We start from the raw sequence: 23,655 nt of genomic DNA on the forward strand, positions 1-23,655 counted from the left end.
TAACGTAATTAAAAGGGATCCTGATAAAATTGCCACAATTACAAAATATCTGATTCCACGCCATATTAGAGAACTCAGAAGTTTTCTAGGCCTAACAGGATATTACAGAAAATTTGTCTGTAACTATGCAAAAATTGCTAAGCCAATAACAAAATATCTAGGTGGGGTAAATGGAAAAGTTTTTAAAAGAATGTCTACAAAAAGTTCAATACAGTTGACGAATCAGCTGTACAAGCTTTTAACGAGCTAAAAGATTATCTAATAGCACAAGTTGAGTTAGTTCAGCCAGATTAGAGCAAGAAATTAGTTTTAACAACAGACGCATCAGACGTAGCTATCAGGGCAGTACTAACACAAGATAATAAACCAAATTCGTTTATTTCTAAAACATTAAACAAGACGGAACAACTTTTTGCCACAAATAAAAAAGAATTGTTAGCCATAGTATGTGTTCGTACCAAAAGGTGCTCAACATGACCACACCCAACAAATCAAGCAGCAGCCAAGTTGGGAACAGTACCAGGCGCTCAGTAGCACCCACTGCATATGAGAATTGCTGATCAGCATATTATATGTCTCACTAACTCACCGTCTCACCAACTCAACGGCACACTGACCCGCCAATGCAGTCAGCACATTTTCCAGTGTCAGCCAACTACGCAAAGCCAACTACGCAAACTGCTACCATAATCATATTTCCCTGATCTACTTTAGAATATAGCTTACTTCACTAAGCATTACACTAAACTTCCGTGTTCCAAGTAGTATATAAACATGTTCCAAATAAAGAATAAAACAGTTATCAACACACCTCATAACTCCGTGGCTCTACTTCCTACATCTGGGAATAGGGCTTCATCCAGCTTCACAGGATACGCTTCGTCTTCCAGCGTCACAGGAACTTCAGCTTAATCCAGCTTCACAGGATACGCTTCTTCTTCCAGCGTCACAGGAACTTCAGCTTAATCCAGCTTCACAAGATACGCTTCTTCTTCCAGCGTCACAGGAACTTCAGCTTAATCCAGCTTCACAGGATACGCTTCTTCTTCCAGCGTCACAGGAGCTTCAGCTTCATCCAGCTTCACAGGATACCCAGCTTCATCCAGCTTCACAAGATTCTTTGTTTCCAAGACACACAATATGTCTACTTCATTAATTGAGGAAACAAGTCACGCAAGAATTGATTTACACAATCGATTACTAGACACCCAAAACGAGCTGCAAGGGAAAATCCAACAGCTCATTAAGAATTATGGCAAGGATTCTGCCGACCGACGTCACCGAGACGGCTATTATTCCGGTAAGCTAAATCAGTTAAACGATCTCTGACAGCAGTTTTGCGACCTAGATGAAGAAGTCCAGCAAGCGGCACTACCCACTGGAAGTGAGTACTCTTCACGACTAGTAGCACTTAAAGAGCTGGTCGAAAAATATCAGAATATCTTTCTGGACAACATGCCGACTAGAAGCGGGCTTCCGAAGGCCCCCAGACGAACTTCGACCAACATCAAGCTCACAACAAGAGATCAAGTCAAAGGAGATTCCGCAATTGACACGGTGATCCGACAGTTGCAGAGAAGATGCAACGAATTGGAATCATCATTAACATTAGCCTCGAACGCCCCAACTGTCACCCCAGCCCTACAAAGGCACCTGGATCTCCATTGGGCGTTACTGAGGCAAGCCCACGACGAATTGGATAGCACACCTGGGGCCGCAGCTCTGGCAGAAGCATAGCTAGCCCAATTCCACACATAATACGAGGAATACGAAATGAACCTGCTACTAGAAAACGACGAGCCAATGAGCCTAAACTTGGCACTTCCGCCAATTAGCATTCCGGAGTTCAACGGCGAGTATCTAGACTGGCCACGGTTCCATGATCTCTTTGTGGAATTGGTACATAACAAACCATATTCGGCCAGTCAAAAACTACATATTCACAGAGTTCGCTTCATGGTGAAGCGCGGAACGTCTAGACAGACACAGCCTTCTCACAGGGTGGCTATGACGACACCTGGTTGCGGTTGAAGGCCAGGTACCAGAACGGCAAATATTAGTATTCGCCGCCATGGCAAAAATTATTGACGGCTCCTCGCGCCAACTAACCTTACATGACACTATAAAAACTCAATGAGTACTCTTAAAAACCTCGATATCAGCACAGAATCCTGGATCCAATCCTGTGTTTTCTTATCAGAAGAAAACTAGACCAGCAGTCTCTAGCTGCTCTAGAAAATTCAGCGGATGCACCAACGGAAATTCCAACGTTATGGAGTGTACTGACTTTTATAGAGCGGCGCGCTTGCATGCTGGAGACGATAAGCGCTCAACCTACAGCAACACTCCGCCATCAGTCAGTTCACAACGAAGAGAGCTGTAAGATTTGTCACCTAGGACAACATAATCTTAGAGCATGTAGCCGTATCCAGCAAATATACCCGAAAGCACGGCGTCAAGCCAATATTCAAGTAGGAGCATGCACAAATTGTTTGTCTACAGCTCATAAGGTTGAAAACTGTGGATCACCGACCACTTGTCGAGTCTGCCAGCAACGGCATCATTCACTGTTACACCAAGGACCGACTAGCAATCCAGTGGCCGGCGCAGTAACCATTGCAGGCTACGACAACGTAGGAGGATATACTCGCGACCGCCAAGGTCTCATTACAAGGGCCAAACGGCCAATTACAAACAGCGCTGTAATAGATGGTGGATCACAGGTGAATCTTATCTCAAGGAGAATGGCAGATCTGCTGTCTTTTAAGGAAAGGTCTCCGATTGAAATATCTGGAATCGGAGGAAAGATATCAACAGCAATTAGATCAACACTAAAGCACTCATCATGTACATCAGGGTTTGAAAAACTATTAGAAATATTTATTATGCCCACAGTCATTACAGACCAACCGTCAGTACCGATTACAACCGATCTTAATATTCCCGAGGGACTGCCGTTAGCAGATCCTGACTTTCGGCAACCAGGACCCATTGACCTAACTTTAGGGGTTGAAGTATTTTCTCGTGTAATTACCGGTGAACGTCTTGAACTAGGACCTTATAAACCTTTGGCACAAGGCACAAGGCTTGGTTATGTAATCACAGGTTATATCAATAAAGAAACCTCATCTGATACGGAAATCAACCCTAATCTAATAGAAAACGGAGATGATCTTGCAGGACCGAATGCTGCTTATGCGCCAAGGAAAGGATTCAGTTAACGAACTTAGCATTGATGGATCATAAAATAAGGGAACCTGAAGTTAGATGTAGCCAATCAAGAACCAGCGACATTGACTCGTCCGATCGAGGATCAACCGCTATACATAGTAGTTATTGATTGATACACAACCGACTTCCCATCAACTTAAAACCAATAAGAAGCCTGACTTTTGTTCAACATTTCTAAATTTAACCAAGAAATACCTAAGTGTTATTGCAGAAAGTCCACATACCACAGACGTGCCAAATAATGAAATTCTACGAGGGCACAATTTCAGTCCCCACGGTAATGTAAATTGTATCGCAACGGGGAGTGTTAAGCAGCATCAAGAAGCTATGAGTGACCTGAATCACAAACATGAACCGCCGCAGTTGAAGGAAGGATCCACCTCGGCCACTGATTTGCTAAGTGTTTCCTATACAATTCGGTCAAGGGCTGACCGACATCACGACTTAATTGAGGGTACCCCGCGGTTCTACTTCCTACATCTGGGAATAGGGCTCGTAATACACTATCTCAACCAGCAGCTAACAACGTTAGCTCACCCTCAGCGCAGCTCCAGCATCGCCTGTGGTCCGGCATCGCAGTAACCATCGTTCCCATTGCCGCGACGAGTGCTCATTACCCCCTTGTCCCGCGGTGTGACCCGGAAGTGTCTACTTCGGTTAGGCACAAACAGTATGGGCTTTTAAAAATTTCCGAAATTATTTTTATGGAGTAATTGGCTTAGAAATACAATCGGACCATCAATCCTTATCGTTTACAATTTCGGATAAAAATCCAAACGTAGAAATGAAAAGATTGTATTCTTCCATTGAAAGTTTAACCCCGAAAATAATATACAAGCCCGGAACAACAAATATTGTAGCCGATGCATTATCACGGATACAGATAAACAATATTACAAACAGCGACATAGACGTTTCTGAACAGTCAAACTCAGATCTAGACATACAGCATTCTGCTGAAAGTAGTTATGAAAATGTAATACGAGAGACTCGTAAACCGTTAAATCAATTTAAACAAAAACTTTTATTAACAACGGAGAGGTAGTTATACAATACATAAGTCACTAGAAATTTTTTACAAGGCGAGACACAATCGAATATGATCCAGTTGAGAACTTAGTAACCATATTAAGAGAGTATCTTCCACCTAATATAACGGTTGGAATTCACTGTAGTTTAGAAGATATATAAAAAAATAAAAAAATAAAAAATAAAAAAAAATGGCCCAATCGATAGGTATTGACGAGACCAATACATCTCAGTTACAATTTTTTATCTAGCATAAAAATTGTGGGCGTCACAGGTTTTCGCGGTTTGTGGGCGTTATAGTGGGCGTGGCATATTCGCGTAACAAACATGCGCTGCGTATAAGGCTACGAAATCTAAATCTGAAATCCCAATTTTCAATCTTTGATAGTTTCTGAGATATCCACGTTCATATTTACTATTTTTTGAAGTTTGTGGGCGGTTTATGGGCGTTAGGGTGGGCGTGGCAAACTTTTTTTTGGGTCAATCGATAGGTATTGATGAGAACATTACATTTCAAATTTTAAAATTCAAAATTTTTATTCTAGCATCAAAACTGTAGGAGCCACAGGTTTGGGCGGTTTGTGAGCGTTAGAGTGGGCGTGGCACTCTGCTGAAACAAACTTGCGCTGCGTAAGAAGCTCAGGAATCTGCACGCCAAATCTCAATAGCCTAGCTCCCATAGTTTCCGAGATCTCAGCGTTCATCCGGACAGACAGACGGATAGACGGACATGGCTAGATCGACTCGGCTAGTGATCCTGATCAAGAATATATATACTTTATGGGGTCGGAAACGCTTCCTTCTGCCTGTTACATACTTTCCGACGAATCTAGTATACCCTTTTACTCTACGAGTAACGGGTATAATGATATCCCCAATAGTATAAGATATTATGTCAAAAAACACAGAAGCTATAATTTGTTTCATATTATTTTCCCTCCAATTTTCCGATCGTTCCTATGGCAGCTACATGATATAGTCGTCCGATTTTGATAAAATTAAATTCGAAATTTATAACTAATTAAAAAATGTTATTTCCAAGCATAGGAGGTTATATGTTAAAAGACACCGAAGCTATAATTTGTTTCATATTATTTTCCCACCAATTTTCCGATCGTTCCTATGGCACCTGTATGATACAGTCGTCCGGTTTTTGAAAAAATTAAATTCGAAATTTAGAACTCATCATCAGTCGTCATCTAGCTTTCTTTGCGTTCAGACGTGCTTAAAATTCTCGCTATGTTACTTCCCTGCTCTCCCGAGTGCAATACCGATGTTACATTGGCCCAGCTTCGCGCTTCGGATGCTGTTCGCTGTTCTTCTTCTCCTATCATACTTCTTGCGTAGCCCTACCGGACGATGTGCTCAAACTTTTATTAAATCCAAACTCCAAACTCAAACTTTTATTAAATCCAAACATACTGTGGCAATGTGATAGCTGTGTGGTTGCGAATGATTCCCATTCTAAAATTGAAGAATTTGATGATAAATTGAAAGCCCTGGAGCGCTTATATCACGGCTACCGTGGCGTACCAACGCAGCTGCAGCTCCCCAGTCATATGCGGCTGCTGCTACGTCTTCGGCGGTCGTTGACCCTCATAATCATGCTCTGGATATTGAGAGCGGAAATTTTATACAGGTTCGAAATAAGAAGAGAAGGAACAACAACAAGCTCAATAAACATGTTGTTGGAGTGGCTCCTAATGCCGCAGATCTTCATGTTTTGCCGACCAAGAAATTTTTGCATGTCGGAAAGTTCGCAACTGATACAGAGCCGAATACTGTTTTAAACTATGTGTCCACCAAGCTTAAGGTGAATGCTAGTTCTCTCACTGTTGTAAAACTTGTAAAAAAAGATGTTTGTTTGGTCATCTCACTGTTTGTTTTGTTTTCTATGGTCGTTGCGATTACGACTACCGAAAGCTGCGAGCAGGGGCGTAGCACAGCTGATAATCGCTAATAATTTACCCCCTACAAGTCGGCAAACAACGATCATACAACAAAATACTAGATTAAAAAATAATACTAGATTACCATAAGATACTAACTCTAGATACCAATGTACTAGGGAAGATCTGAAACGAGCGAGTTGGTAACATTGTTGAATAGAAATGCTCTTGAAATAAACGAACAATTTACATAGATGACGGCTAAGCAATGTTTTAAATAAAACCAGTGGATTCGTGAAGTTGCATATTTACTCCTGCTTCCTGAGCAAACAATGTTCACGATACAACCTTAAAGTTTGTAAATTTCAAGCTTGGTGTCCCCGATCACCTTTAAGATTCAGTCTTAAAAAACGATTTCTGGCCGAACTCCGTTAAGGGCAAAAGATTTATTCATAGAGAACGGGCCATTGTGGTAGGGAATGGAATCTTATCTAATTTGCCGAAGCCTGAACAAACTTCAACATCAAGTCACCCATCAAAAAACTCCTAGTGTTCGACGCCACTGGCGTCGATGCGGGACATCTTCTGCAAGCCTTTCCTCATTTGTCGGAGTCGCTTTCCCAACAACATCGGCAGCTGCTTGCCTTTCTCACTGCGCCCTCATCATCTTCTGTCTCTCTCCTAACGCGCCATCAACAACATCAGCCGGAGCTTTTGTTGTCCGATTTGCGCGACATCCGCTGTCCGCCTGGCTCTAATGTCAGCGCGCTCCTCGGAGTTGCGCTCTCATCATCTCGCGCCACTCTCCCATTGCACCATAAACAACATCTGCTGGAGCTTTTGTTGTCCGTTTTGCGCGACATTCGCCGTCCGCCTGGCTCTAATATTGGAGCGCTTCTTGGACTTGCGCTCACATCATTTTCCGTCGCTCTCCTGACGCTCCATCAACAATATCAGCCGGAGCTTTTGTTGTCCGCTTTGCGCGACATTCGCTGTCCGCCTGGTTCTAATATCGGCACGCTCCTCGGAGTTGCGCTCTCATCATCTTGCGCCTCACTCCTGTTGCACCATCAACAACATCAGCTGGAGCTTTTGTTGTTCGCTTTGCGCGACATTCGCCGTACGCCTGGCTCTAATGTCGGCGCGCTCCTCGGAGTTGCGCTCTCATCATCTTGCGCCTCTCTCCCGAAGTACCTAGAACATCGGCTGGAATCTTACTCTTCATTAGGTTGGAACCCGCTCATTGAAAATATGTTCTCTACATATTCGCCGCTGGAGTTAAACCAACATCGGAAGCTGCTATCTTCGGATTCTGATATTACTGAGCTCAGCGCGTCTTTTGGGATAGCACTCTCTTTTATGAGTAGTCGGATACACTCTTCACTGTGCTCTTCACCGCCTCTCTCTATTGATGTAATTTCTTCTGCGCTCTTTGGATGGTCGTCACAGAACAGGCTTGCGTCCGTAAGAAAATCGTTTACATATTCCCAATTCGACTGCACTATTATTCCTTAGAACGACGATCTCAACCTGCCTATAAAAATACGTACGGATACGTTGCGCAAGGTACTTAATAATAATCTAATTTGGATGTTGAGAATTCCTCTTCAACAATATGCGCTGACTTGCAACCTGCTAGGGGCTTGTCTGCAGTAAACTCAAACAGCCATCATTCAGGAAATAATGGCCTGAAAATATACTTTCAAAATATATCCGGTATGAGAACTAAAACGCAGTCTGTCTTTATGAATACTTCCAACAGTGACTATGACATTATCATACTGGTTGAGACTTGGCTAAATTCCAACTTCAGTTCGGATGAATTCTTCGATCCTAAATTATTCCAAGTTTTTCGTAAAGATAGAGACTGCAGTGTGAGAGAGGAGGTGGTGTCTTCGTGGCTGTTAGCCGTAATTCGACTCCTTAATGATGACTCACTTCTGGACCAATTGGCGTTGACGGTGTCTGGCTCATCCAGAAATATATAGCTTGTGGCTTCCTGTGTTCCATCTGGCAGTGATTCTGGGCTTTACCAAGCTCACTTAGACAACATCTCTAACATCCATGCCAGCTTGGAGGACTCTGATGGAATATGTGTGGCAGGAGACTTCAACCTCAGCTCTGTTTTCTGGACGTGGGACCCACAAGCATCTGCTATGGTGCCCGGAAATGTTCATCATTCACATGAAATAATTGTCATTAATGACTGTTTTAGTATGGGCCTCACTCAAATTAATAATATTTTCAATGATTTGCATAAGCTTCTTGATTTAATCTTCATTAATTCTATTGTTCGCTCTAACGTAACTCTGGCTGAATTTTCGATTTCAAATTGTATTGTACATAAAATTCAAAAAGTGGACCCAAATATAAAATGTGAAACCACTGTTGAAGTAATAAAATAATTACCGAAATTCACCGGGAAACCAACACAATACGTAGCCTTACGAAACAAAATCATGGGAGCAGCTTCCAACGCTCTAACCAATCATGGTACTGTTCTAAATTTTCAAGCAATCTTATCTATATTGGACTTTATATACAATGGCAAACGAACAATCCACGTTCTTGAGTCCGAATTAAGTACCCATAGCCAGGGTAGAATGATAGTTTCTGAATACTTTAATAAAGTTAATAAAAAAATGACATTACTAATAAACATGTAATGACATACGGAAAGGACAACGTAATTACCAAGGAAACAAACAAAACTATAAGGAGCAATGCTCTACGAACTTTTATCTCTGGATTAAATGATTCAATATCAGAATCTCCTCTCGTTAAATCCACCGGACTTGCCCAATGCTTTGGCAAAGGTCCAGAAATTGGAATCAACCAATTTCGGCGCTCAGTTTGCACACTACCTGTGTTATGGTTTTAAAAATTAAAATAAAAATCAGGGAAATAATTTAAGATTTAACCCAATAAATTCTAAACAAAATACTAATACTAATGGAACAGGAAATAATTGGAATTATAACCAAAATAATAATTGGCCACAAAATATTACAATACAAATTTTTGGCAAAACAATAATCACAATACCAATCAAAAACAACAAACTGTCGAGCCAATGGACGTTGATCCATCCACCAATTCAAAATAAGCCTAGTAATAATTGGCGGACAACTACTAATCGAGGAAAATATAATAATAATTATTATCAAAACAATAATCGTTTAAACTAATAACTTACAAACCAAACCAGGGAGCAAACTCAAGCTCAAAAAAGGGGTCCAGAAGGAACAGTTAATCAGCCTGCTAGCAAGATAACAAGATTAAATAACATCAATGAAGATCATTTTTTAGATCAAACCCCTACAGGGAAGTCCCTTATTTAAAAAGAGTGTACTGAAAAAAATAAGTAATATTAAGAAGGAAATTTTTGAGAATAAAAGTGAGTTATCAATTTACAAAAGAGTATCCACAGTTCATGGGTATTCAATTATTAAATATTATCACTATATAAATGTATTTGAGACAAGGCATTTGTTCTATGAAGTAGAAGCATTGGAATCTGACCTATTATTTGGATTTAACTTATTAAGAAAAATCGGAGCTATAATAAATATAGAAATGGGAGTGTTGGAGTATAAAGGAAAGACAGAAAAGTTAATAAATTATGAGGAAAGAAACGAAAAAAGTTTAATCGAAGTCAATAATACTCTTCCATTCAAAAATAAAAAAAAATGTTGATGGTAAAAATTGCGAAAACACAGATTCTATACTTATCGAAAGTAGCGAGAAAAGATTGGGATCAATAAATCCCGAACACGCCGACGTAGAAATATCCATCAATAATAGATTACCAAGTTTGGGATCAAAAAATCCCGAACACGACAATGTAGAAATATCCGTAAACAAAAAAAAAAAATTGTTGGGATCAATAAATCCTGAGAACGCCGGATATGAAATTTCCGTCAGCAAAAAAGTTAACTGTTTAAGATCTAAAAATCCTAATCAAAATAAAAAGTATTGGAACTAAAGAGGAAGAACATTCAAAAATAAAAGTTACAAATTCCATTTCGAACCGATATTCGAAGTGAAATAAACACCGAAAATGACAGGGCTATTTATAGTAAACAATATCCTTATGCCCTTTCAGTTTCAGATTTCGTTTATACTGAAATCATACAATGCTTAAGGAAAATATTATAAGACCAAGTAGAAGCCCTTATAACTTACCAGTGTTAGTGTTGCCGAAGAAAGGACAGAATGAAGATGGCAGTCCCAAACACAGTCTAGTGATAGATTACCCGATGCAAGACCCGTCTGTAATATTAGCTAATTTAGGAAAGGCTAAATACTTCTCAACAATTGATTTAGGATCTGGATTTCACCAAATTTTAATGAAGAACTCAGATATTGAAAAAACTTATTTTTCTAATAATAACGGATAATTCGAATTTTTACAAATACCTTTTCGGTTAACAAACGCACCCAGAATTTTTCATAGAGCCATGGATGTAGGAAAAACTTGCCATGTCTATATGGATGATATTATTAATAATAATTTTTTAATAAAAATAATTAATATTTTACAAAGAGCTAACATGAAAATTTCAGTCGAAAAATAGAAATTCTTCAAATTAGAAACCGCATTTCTTGGATACATTGTTTCTCATAACGTAATTAAAAGGGATCCTGATAAAATTGCCACAATTACAAAATATCTGATTCCACGCCATATTAGAGAACTCAGAAGTTTTCTAGGCCTAACAGGATATTACAGAAAATTTGTCTGTAACTATGCAAAAATTGCTAAGCCAATAACAAAATATCTAGGTGGGGTAAATGGAAAAGTTTTTAAAAGAATGTCTACAAAAAGTTCAATACAGTTGACGAATCAGCTGTACAAGCTTTTAACGAGCTAAAAGATTATCTAATAGCACAAGTTGAGTTAGTTCAGCCAGATTAGAGCAAGAAATTAGTTTTAACAACAGACGCATCAGACGTAGCTATCAGGGCAGTACTAACACAAGATAATAAACCAAATTCGTTTATTTCTAAAACATTAAACAAGACGGAACAACTTTTTGCCACAAATAAAAAAGAATTGTTAGCCATAGTATGTGTTCGTACCAAAAGGTGCTCAACATGACCACACCCAACAAATCAAGCAGCAGCCAAGTTGGGAACAGTACCAGGCGCTCAGTAGCACCCACTGCATATGAGAATTGCTGATCAGCATATTATATGTCTCACTAACTCACCGTCTCACCAACTCAACGGCACACTGACCCGCCAATGCAGTCAGCACATTTTCCAGTGTCAGCCAACTACGCAAAGCCAACTACGCAAACTGCTACCATAATCATAATTCCCTGATCTACTTTAGAATATAGCTTACTTCACTAAGCATTACACTAAACTTCCGTGTTCCAAGTAGTATATAAACATGTTCCAAATAAAGAATAAAACAGTTATCAACACACCTCATAACTCCGTGGCTCTACTTCCTACATCTGGGAATAGGGCTCGTAATACACTATCTCAACTAGCAGCTAACCACGTTAGCTCACCCTCAGCGCAGCTCCAGCATCGCCTGTGGTCCGGCATCGCAGTAACCATCGTTACCATTGCCGCGACGCGATCGTCCTGCCATCATAGCGTCCCCGTGCCAGCGACAAGTGCTCATTACCCCCTTGTCCCGCGGTGTGACCCGGAAGTGTCTACTTCGGTTAGGCACAAACATTGGTGACCCCGACGTGATCCTTTAACAACAAAGGATCACACTCAAGCAACCCCCTTCCCACTAAAGGACTCACAGCTTCATCCAGCTTCACAGGATTCGCTTCTTCTTCCAGCGTCACAGAAACTTCAGCTTAATCCAGCTTCACAGGATTCTCTTCTTCTTCCAGCGTCACAGGATCTTCAGCTTCATCCAGCTTCACAGGATACGCTTCGTCTTCCAGCGTCACAGGAACTTCAGCTTAATCCAGCTTCACAGGATACGCTTCTTCTTCCAGCGTCACAGGAACTTCAGCTTAATCCAGCTTCACAAGATACGCTTCTTCTTCCAGCGTCACAGGAACTTCAGCTTAATCCAGCTTCACAGGATACGCTTCTTCTTCCAGCGTCACAGGAGCTTCAGCTTCATCCAGCTTCACAGGATACCCAGCTTCATCCAGCTTCACAAGATTCTTTGTTTCCAAGACACACAATATGTCTACTTCATTAATTGAGGAAACAAGTCACGCAAGAATTGATTTACACAATCGATTACTAGACACCCAAAACGAGCTGCAAGGGAAAATCCAACAGCTGATTAAGAATTATTACAAGGATTCTGCCGACCGACGTCACCGAGACGGCTATTATTCCGGTAAGCTAAATCAGTTAAACGATCTCTGACAGCAGTTTTGCGACCTAGATGAAGAAGTCCAGCAAGCGGCACTACCCACTGGAAGTGAGTACTCTTCACGACTAGTAGCACTTAAAGAGCTGGTCGAAAAATATCAGAATATCTTTCTGGACAACATGCCGACTAGAAGCGGGCTTCCGAAGGCCCCCAGACGAACTTCGACCAACATCAAGCTCACAACAAGAGATCAAGTCAAAGGAGATTCCGCAATTGACACGGTGATCCGACAGTTGCAGAGAAGATGCAACGAATTGGAATCATCATTAACATTAGCCTCGAACGCCCCAACTGTCACCCCAGCCCTACAAAGGCACCTGGATCTCCATTGGGCGTTACTGAGGCAAGCCCACGACGAATTGGATAGCACACCTGGGGCCGCAGCTCTGGCAGAAGCATAGCTAGCCCAATTCCACACATAATACGAGGAATACGAAATGAACCTGCTACTAGAAAACGACGAGCCAATGTGCCTAAACTTGGCACTTCCGCCAATTAGCATTTCGGAGTTCAACGGCGAGTATCTAGACTGGCCACGGTTCCATGATCTCTTTGTGGAATTGGTACATAACAAACCATATTCGGCCAGTCAAAAACTACATATTCACAGAGTTCGCTTCATGGTGAAGCGCGGAACGTCTAGACAGACACAGCCTTCTCACAGGGTGGCTATGACGACACCTGGTTGCGGTTGAAGGCCAGGTACCAGAACGGCAAATATTAGTATTCGCCGCCATGGCAAAAATTATTGACCATAGGTCTATAGACGGCTCCTCGCGCCAACTAAGGGCCTTACATGACACTATAAAAACTCAATGAGTACTCTTAAAAACCTCGATATCAGCACAAAATCCTGGATCCAATCCTGTGTTTTCTTATCAGAAGAAAACTAGACCAGCAGTCTCTAGCTGCTCTAGAAAATTCAGCGGATGCACCAACGGAAATTCCAACGTTATGGAGTGTACTGACTTTTATAGAGCGGCGCGCTTGCATGCTGGAGACGATAAGCGCTCAACCTACAGCAACACTCCGCCATCAGTCAGTTCACAACGAAGAGAGCTGTAAGATTTGTCACCTAGGACAACATAATCTTAGAGCATGTAGCCGTATCCAGCAAATATACCCGAAAGCACGGCGTCAAGCCAATATTCAAGTAGGAGCATGCACAAATTGTTTGTCTACAGCTCATAAGGTTGAAAACTGTGGATCACCGACCACTTGTCGAGTCTGCCAGCAACGGCATCATTCACTGTTACACCAAGGACCGACTAGCAATCCAGTGGCCGGCGCAGTAACCATTGCAGGCTACGACAACGTAGGAGGATATACTCGCGACCGCCAAGGTCTCATTACAAGGGCCAAACGGCCAATTACAAACATGTCGCGCTGTAATAGATGGTGGATCACAGGTGAATCTTATCTCAAGGAGAATGGCAGATCTGCTGTCTTTTAAGGAAAGGTCTCCGATTGAAATATCTGGAATCGGAGGAAAGATATCAACAGCAATTAGATCAACACTAAAGCACTCATCATGTACATCAGGGTTTGAAAAACTATTAGAAATATTTATTATGCCCACAGTCATTACAGACCAACCGTCAGTACCGATTACAACCGATCTTAATATTCCCGAGGGACTGCCGTTAGCAGATCCTGACTTTCGGCAACCAGGACCCATTGACCTAACTTTAGGGGTTGAAGTATTTTCTCGTGTAATTACCGGTGAACGTCTTGAACTAGGACCTTATAAACCTTTGGCACAAGGCACAAGGCTTGGTTATGTAATCACAGGTTATATCAATAAAGAAACCTCATCTGATACGGAAATCAACCCTAATCTAATAGAAAACGGAGATGATCTTGCAGGACCGAATGCTGCTTATGCGCCAAGGAAAGGATTCAGTTAACGAACTTAGCATTGATGGATCATAAAATAAGGGAACCTGAAGTTAGATGTAGCCAATCAAGAACCAGCGACATTGACTCGTCCGATCGAGGATCAACCGCTATACATAGTAGTTATTGATTGATACACAACCGACTTCCCATCAACTTAAAACCAATAAGAAGCCTGACTTTTGTTCAACATTTCTAAATTTAACCAAGAAATACCCAAGTGTTATTGCAGAAAGTCCACATACCACAGACGTGCCAAATAATGAAATTCTACGAGGGCACAATTTCAGTCCCCACGGTAATGTAAATTGTATCGCAACGGGGAGTGTTAAGCAGCATCAAGAAGCTATGAGTGACCTGAATCACAAACATGAACCGCCGCAGTTGAAGGAAGGATCCACCTCGGTCACTGATTTGCTAAGTGTTTCCTATACAATTCGGTCAAGGGCTGACCGACATCACGACTTAATTGAGGGTACCCCGCGGTTCTACTTCCTACATCTGGGAATAGGGCTCGTAATACACTATCTCAACCAGCAGCTAACAACGTTAGCTCACCCTCAGCGCAGCTCCAGCATCGCCTGTGGTCCGGCATCGCAGTAACCATCGTTCCCATTGCCGCGACGAGTGCTCATTACCCCCTTGTCCCGCGGTGTGACCCGGAAGTGTCTACTTCGGTTAGGCACAAACAGTATGGGCTTTTAAAAATTTCCGAAATTATTTTTATGGAGTAATTGGCTTAGAAATACAATCGGACCATCAATCCTAATCGTTTACAATTTCGGATAAAAATCCAAACGTAGAAATGAAAAGATTGTGTTCTTCCATTGAAAGTTTTTTTTTTTTTTTTTTAAATGCTTTGCTATTTATTTATTGAATCTTCTCCCTTTGGATACTAACAATAAGTGTATCAAATCTTAGACTAATTAATCTAACTCACAGTCATATGACTGATGTTGTGCTAAAGGGGCCCGAAAGTTATAGCTGGCTTGGCAGGTCGTTGCGTTGTAGACGGGATCGGCTGGAAACCCAAGTCAAGCCTCTTGCGAGGCGATTGGGGTGCACAGAGAGTTTTTCGTTGTAGGACGCTTTTTGTTTGTCTATTTCATCTTTAACGGTAAGAATGCTTAGGTCCCTGTGGATGTTTTGGTTGCGAATATACCATGGTGCCCCAGTGATAGTTCGCAGGATTTTCGATTGAGCGCGCTGTATAATGTCTATGTTGCTTCTGCTGGCGTTCCCCCATAGCTGGGAGCCATATGTCCAGATGGGCTTGAGAGTGGAGTTGTAGAGCAAAACCTTGTAGTCCAGACGCAGGGGCGAACGAGCGTTAAGAATCCAGTGGAAGCTGCTGGCCTTTAGTTTTAGATGTACTTTCTTGCGTTCGATGTGTCTTCTCCAGGTTAGTCGTCTGTCAAGGTGGACGCCGAGATACGTTACATCGTTGACTTGGGGAATCTGCGTATTATTCAATAATAGTGGAAAGCATGTTTGCCTGTTAAGAGTAAACGTTATGTGTTTACACTTTTGTTCATTTATTTTAATCCGCCAATCAGATAGCCACCTCTCTACTACGAGGAGGTGGTTTGCTAGCTGTGTTGTGGCTCGGCCTGGGCACCTCGAGCGACTTACAATTGCGGTGTCGTCAGCGAACGTAGATGTTGTTAGCTGCTCGTTCGTGGGAATATCCGCTGTGTATAGGAGGAACAGAGTAGGCCCTAGCGCGCTTCCTTGCGGGACTCCAGCTTTGATAACGTAGTCGTCGGATGTTGTTGTATTGCACCTTACTGCGAAGGTCCTGTTGTATAGATACGACTCAAGAAGCTTGTGAGTGTAATCAGGTAAGTGTGCTTTGATTTTGTGCATGAGGCCATCTAGCCATACTCGATCGAAGGCTTGAGATACATCGAGGAATATTGCGCTGCAGTATTCCCGATGCTCAAAGGCTGTGCGTATTTCTGATGTTATTCTGTTAACTTGTTCGATTGTTCCATGGTTTTGACGAAATCCAAATTGATGAGCAGGGATAACATTGTGTGCTCCTAGATATGGTGTTATGCGAGTTAGAAGGCATTTTTCGAACAGCTTAGACAGACACGATAATAAACTAATTGGTCTGTAGGATGACGGAATTGTGTGGTCTTTTCCGGGCTTCGGTATCATAATGATAATAGATTTTTTCCATTTTTTCGGATAGTAGCCGAGAGTTATAATCCCATTGAAGAGCTTACAGATAACCTCAATGGCAGAGTTTGGAAGTTCAATTAACATTTTTGGGGTTATTTGGTCACCGCCAGGGGCCTTTTTTGGTTTCAGTTCCCCAATGACTTTCGCGATCTCCTTTGGCTGAAACAATGGTGGTAGGGAAATAGATTCAGATTCGATTTGTGGTAGGAAAAATGAACCAGTGGCAGGGTTCGGCTGGAAGACGTTTCTTAGATGTAACGCAAAAGTTTCGGCTCTATCTTCGTCGCTGCGGGCCCAGATGCCAGATGAGTTTCTTATCGGAGTCACTGTTTCGATTGGAGAGCTCAGATTTGGGTGAGCCCTCCACAGAGGATCTTTTGTACTGGTTGGCGATAGTTTTGTAATGTACTGCAGCTGTGCATTTTCTGTTTCTTGCTTTAGAGCTCGATTTAGTGAGCGAGTGGCTTCCTTAAGACGTTGTTTTGATGACGGCGATCTGTTGGCTTGCCAGGCACGTCGCAGGCGCCTCTTTTCTAGGACTAACCGTTCAATTTGCAGATTAGTTTTGAAGTGGTTGGTTTGCGCGTCCCTGCCTTGTGGTGTTGAGATAGTGGCTGCCTCCACGAATACTTCTTCAAGAGCATCGGTAGAGCAGTCGATGTCCGCTTCGATGTTGAAGTGAGGTGTTAATTTGATGTGTGAGCTTACATACTTTTTATATTTTAACCAGTTGGTTCTGTGCGACGTCAGCCTGAGGGGGTGATCTGTGGTTCTTGTGCTTTGAAGAAGAGTTATTAGCACTGGCGAATGGTCTGACGACAGGTCCGAAAGCGCTTTGGCGCTTATTATATTGCGGGGAATGTTTTTTGTCACCGCAAAGTCTATTAGGTCTGGAACTTTCCTGGGGTCTGTTGGCCAGTATGTGGGGCTGCCAGGGGAAACATAGTCAAATTTGTTGTTCGGTTTTATGATTGCATTGTATAATTGCCTTCCTTTGGGAGTCACAAGGCGTGATCCCCAGTGCGTGTGTTTGGCATTATAGTCCCCTGCAGCTATAAAGCGGTCTCCAAGCAAGTTGTAGAAGTCCATGAATTGTCCTTCAGAAATTGTAAAGCGAGGCGGGCAGTAGACAGCGGCTATGGTGAGGTTTCCGTTGCCTGACTGCACTTTGATAGACGTGGCTTGCAGGTAATTGGTTGAAAACCTTTGGTGAAAGTGGTGCTTGATGCGTTCCTTGATTAGGATGCCGGTTCCGCCGTGGGCTTTACCATCTGGATGGTCTGTGCGGTAGAAAGTGTAGCCTCTTATTTGGAAGTTGTATTTGTTTGTGAGGTGCGTCTCTACCAGTAGCATAATGTCGATATGATTTTCATTCAGGAACTGTGTTACTTCAAGGTTGTGCCGTGAAACGCCATTGGCGTTCCACATTGTTATTCGTAGGTTTGCCATCTGATTATTTGGACTGCTTAGCTGCAAGTAGCTGTAACACCATGTTCTGGTTTTGAACCAGTGTTTGCATGGTCGTTTTCATGAATGACATGAGTTCCATCATACTTTGTTGCATGGTGACCATCATAGTTTCCAGAGTGCTTTGCGACTGTTCTTGGATCTGCTGAGCGTTTCCTAGATTAGACTGGAGTGGGTTTTCCGTCCCCGATCGAAGGGCATCGGCGTATGAGAATCCTGTCTGGGTATTTAGTTGACCAAAGGAGGATCTTGCAGCCATTGAAAGTTTAACCCCGAAAATAATATACAAGCCCGGAACAACAAATATTGTAGCCGATGCATTATCATGGATACAGATAAACAATATTACAAACAGCGACATAGACGTTTCTGAACAGTCAAACTCAGATCTAGACATACAGCATTCTGCTGAAAGTAGTTATGAAAATGTAATACGAGAGACTCGTAAACCGTTAAATCAATTTAAACAAAAACTTTTATTAACAACGGAGAAGTAGTTATACAATACATAAGTCACTAGAAATTTTTTACAAGGCGAGACACAATCGAATATGATCCAGTTGAGAACTTAGTAACCATATTAAGAGAGTATCTTCCACCTAATATAACGGTTGGAATTCACTGTAGTTTAGAAAATATATAAAAAAAATAAAAAAATAAAAAATAACTTTACTAATACATTTCTTTTTACGCGAATATTTCTACAAGACGTAGAAAACGCCGAAGACACAATCGAGCTCATAGGGGACTGGACAAAAGTTATAAACAAATCAGAAGATTATATTATAATTTGTAACGAACTGATTTTGTTGTCTGCTCGCTACGAGATTCGTGCGGCTAGCTAAGAAGATTGTGTGTTCGTCCCACCAAATTTATATGACGTGACTGCCCCGTAGAAAAGTGAGAAAACACAGGGTTCGAATGGTAGCAGTGGGTTTTATTCTCGTGTTATTTATACAGCGGGTAGGTGGCTGGGGTTGCTTCGGTATCTCCTTGCTCTGGCTTCGCCGGCTGCTAGTGCTCCTCTTCCAGGCTTGTCGACGTGTTGACTCGACGTCCGCTGGCTCCTGTGTCTCGGGACCGCCTCTGCCTCTGCTCGCTTGCCAACGCGCTGCCTCGGGGTCGCTTGTCGCGCCTTAGACTCGCAGACAATTCGGCCTTGTGGCCTTAGGAAAGCGTAACCGTTCTCAGACCAGGGTGGACAAGCTTTGGTCTCCAGGCCAACGCCTTTCGAGGCAAATACCTGTCCCTTGCTCTGTCCCGAACGGTCCCGCTAGGCTCGTGCTCAGATCGCGCTGACAGTCAAGGCTACCGCCAGGAAGCTGCTTAGCAGTTTACTTTGCTTAACGCCTAGCGCAGACGAACGTTCCACCCGGCTTCACGTTAATGCTTGACGTCCGCTCCCCAATGAGCTCCGCGCGGCGAGGGTAACGTGGCTGCCGGAGACGATCTTGCTCCTGTGTGCTTCCCACGGCGCTGCTTCCGACGACTCGCTTGGTTGTGGCTCTCTCGTGGATTACTTGCTTGACTGACTGTTCACTTGGTACTTTAACTGATCTTGAAGGTGGTTGAGGAGTCACCTCGTGATCGACTGATCCAGCTGTCAGCGCTCTGCGGCCTTATATAGGGCCTCCGGGAACCGTTATTTCCCTTTTGCGCACGGCCCGCTGGATCTCTCCACTCCGGGTGCAAAGTCCGTGCATCCTGGTTGACCCACTTGTCCTTCACGTATCGCTTCCAACCGATGCTCTGCCCACTGCTGCCGTCCGCTGATTCCCGTGATGCTTGTGGCACGCATGTGTGCCGCTCCGCTGCCGAGATGTGGCACTTCTTCTCCCGGTCTAAAGTTCACGGGAGAGTCCAAAGTCCGGTGGAGTCCCGTTATCCCCACATGACACTCTTGCTCTGCCCGGCAAGTGTCCACTCTCTCCTTATCCGCTCCTTGGTCTCCAAACTCTCTGGGTCTTCATCCTTGGTCTCCAAGCTCTCTCTATCTCCATTCTTGGTCTCCAAACTCTCTCGCTCTCCATCCTTGGTCTCCAAACTTTCTCGTTCTCCATCCTCTCCTCGCCGCGCCGTTACTACGCGAATTCGCCGCGTATCTGCTGCTGCTGCTGCTTATATTTGTGGGGAGCTATTCAACTCCTCACAAATCTATATATATATACATAAAAAATTGTAAAATTTGCCATGAGAACAAATAACAGACACCCCATTAAAATTCCAATTGGAGAAGCCCTAGTACTGACTAAAGTAGAAAATTTACACATTGACACACACTGGTGGAAAAAATAACAGAAACGGCTTACTCACTTTCGTATTTTTTTTTATTTCATAAAAAACAAAGTAGATATATCTCATATATATTTTTTTTAACATATACTTAAGTTTGTCTTGTAATAAGGAACAAAAAGATTTTTATGAATCACGTGTGGACTTAAAGAATTAATTTTCAGTTTTTACCCTGGAAAAAATAATAGAAACAAAACGTTGAAACTTCATAAACATAATTTTTTAAAGCCATAATGACTATGCGCAAAGTTTAACTTTTATAACTTGTATTGACGCGTACTCTAAATTCGTAGTAGTTAAAGAATTTCAATATAAATTAAATATCGATAATAAAGTAATGGAACTACTTCAACATTTTCCCCAAGCCAAAGTATTTATGACAGATAATGAACCGAGCTTTACATCGGCCCAATTTAAATCTTTTGCACAACCGAGGCTCATTATCTCAAACGAACAGGTTGAAAGGGCACATTGGACACTAACAGAATTAGCACGCTGCATAAAAAAAGAAAGAACCGATTATTCTGAAATTGTAACTAGAGCAGCTCAGGAATATAATCAGAGTATCCATTCCACAACAAACCAGAAATCTTATGACATTTATTATAATAAAATCGAACACGAAAGTATTCCTCAAATACTAAAAAAAAACTTAAAAAAAAAGGCTAGAAACACATAATGACAACAGAAAAGAAAAACAACATCATGTAGGACAAGTTGTTTATGAAAATAAATATGGAGAAAGAAATAAGCTTAAACCAAGGAATAAAAAGCAAATAGTTAAGGAGGATATGCCTAATAAAATAATAATTAACAGTAGAAACAGAATTATACACAAAGATAATATTAAAAATTGATAAACTATTTTTTCTTAACTTAAAAAAAATGCATTCTTTAATACCTATTTTATCATTCATAATATTGGCCAGTTCAGAAATAACTGATTACTCGAACCATGCATTTTTTTCTGTTCAAAGACAATAAGGACGTTCTTACCTACGAATCGTACAACGATTTATTCCACGTAACTTATTTAAGTTTTTATAAAGAAATAATAAATATAGAATCAGATAATATAAAATGAGATTCAAATAAAAGGTCACAATGGGAAATTAAATAGTATATATTAGCTAGATCAAAAAGGGGAATAAATGAGTTAGGCACTGTGTGGAAATGGTTAGCTGGAACTCCGGATCATGACGATTTCATTAAAGAACAAAATAAAATCAATGAATTAATTGAATATAATAATAAACAATCTATTATCAATTCCAAATTGTTCAATGAAATAGAATCTCTTTCTGAAGATTTTAAAAAGGTTTTTATTGATCAAGACTTACCACTAAGAAAACATCGCTTACGATTGTTAACACTTGACCTACTAAATTTAATTGATACTATCACCCTTGCAAAAATCGATGTTTTTAATACAAAAATTTTAAATAATGAAGATATTAATATAATATATATATATATACATTATCCAAGATAGTGCCATTTTAAGAGATCGCTTAAACGAAATTCATAATGAATCGTGACGATCCATTTTAGAAGGGGGAGAGTTATCCAACCCGTGAAACGGTTCCACTTATGGAATTTATAAACAAATTTTTGAATTCAATATCAGCTATGTTGCCCTTGTATTGAGCGACATTGCCTTTGCCTTTGTTTAAGATTCTGCCTTTGCCTTTTCCATTAACTTTGAGGGCTGCGCTTGACCGTCCTGCTAAAATAAATAAAACAACCGTGAAGTAAACACAAGCTTCCACTCGCCCTTTACCGTCCTGCTAAGATAAATAAATTCGAAGCCCAAACTCTTACGTTCGAAGCCTAAAGTATTGTGTTCTAAGTTCAGATCATATTGCGTTCCGATTTTCAATCAAATTGTTTCAGCATTAACTTTTATCTTAAACAAAAATTTAAAAATGGAGATATGAAATCAGCAAAGTGAGATTGAAATGCGCCACCTACCCGTGATCTCAATATATGGTTAAGTGGGCGGTAGACAGATTTAAGAGTAATGGGCGTGGAAAACATTTTTTTGGGTCAATAAATAAGTATTGACGAGACTAATACATTTCAGTTCAAATTTTTTTCTAGCATGAAAATTGTGGGCACCACAGGCTTAGGTGGTTTGTGGGCGTTAGAGTGGCCGTGGCTTTTGGTCGTTAGAGTGGGCGTGGCACATAAGCGTTACAGACTTACGAAGTTTCGAAATCTAAATCTTAAATACTAACTCTGTATCTTTGATAGTTTCCGAGATATAAGCGTTCATATGGGAAATTTTTTGAATGGGCGTGGCAACATTTTTTTCGGTCAATCGATGGGTATTGAAGAGGACAATACATTTCAGTAAAAACTTTTTTGTAGAACTTAAACTGTAGAAGCCACAGTTTTGGGCGGTTTGTGGGCGTTAGAGTGGGCGTGGAACATTACTGAAATTTCTCCCAACTTATTAGCATTAGTAGTTTCCGAGATCACAGCGTTCATACGGACGGACAGACTGACATGGCTAGATCGACTCGGCTAGTGATCCTGATCAAGAATATAAATACTTTATGGGGTCGGGAATGCTTCCTTCTCCTTGTTACATACTTCCGACGAATCTAGTATACTCTTTTAGTCTACGAGTAACGGGTATAACGAGAATAGAAATTTACTTTTCAGAATATGTTTACGTTTTCTGTAGTACTAATAATAAAAGAGAATTCTAACAATAAAATGAACAATGTTTATGAGCAAAATTTTATTATTCAAATTATTCTTTGACGCTGAAACCTACCTTTTTTCCCTGAACAGACTCTGGGTGTTTAGCGTGATACATGCAAAAGTATTTCCGATGACCATTTAATGCCAGGACAGTACCAACACAGTTCCGGGGATTGACTTGCAACTTTTGATTTGTACACAATGATAATCGAAGAATTTCTGCAAACCATGGTAGCCCTTTTTCAATTACCATATGTCCAAAAAATAATGTTTTTGATTTTCTGTATGGCCAAACCGCCTTATGAAAGTATGGAATTAGTTTATTCCGACTTTGGAAATCAGTTATAAGTAGTAAGGTACGGCATCCGGGTTTTAGTAGGCGAACCATTCCGTTATATTTTTCAGCTCTTAGTTCGTACAATTTCAGTTCCGGGATCAGATTATTATGGCGCTGGTCTGAAATGTAATACAATCATATTATAAAACACTGAATTCTTTATAAATTTTAAATACAATAATTCTTAGTTTTTAGAACTCTTAGGTCTTTAGACTTAGACGCAAAGGTGACACACTGACCATTTTTTGTGATAGACT

General features: G+C 41.2%; 1 protein-coding gene across 10 annotated transcripts in view; it reads right to left on the reverse strand.

The window, feature by feature from the left end:
• The window catches only part of l(3)80Fg (dnaJ homolog subfamily C member 16 l(3)80Fg), a 554,754-nt gene that overhangs the window by 59,000 nt on the left and 472,099 nt on the right, over positions 1 to 23,655 (reverse strand). For all 10 annotated transcript variants that reach the window (XM_065868464.2, XM_036822415.3, XM_036822413.3 and 7 more), the window contains one exon: positions 23,135 to 23,517. In XM_065868464.2, the coding sequence (XP_065724536.1) occupies positions 23,135 to 23,517 (383 nt within the window). The remainder of the gene's footprint in view (positions 1 to 23,134; positions 23,518 to 23,655) is intronic.

The sequence above is a fragment of the Drosophila suzukii genome, chromosome 3 (genome assembly GCF_043229965.1).
Source record: "Drosophila suzukii chromosome 3, CBGP_Dsuzu_IsoJpt1.0, whole genome shotgun sequence".
Classification (NCBI taxonomy): domain Eukaryota; kingdom Metazoa; phylum Arthropoda; class Insecta; order Diptera; family Drosophilidae; genus Drosophila; species Drosophila suzukii.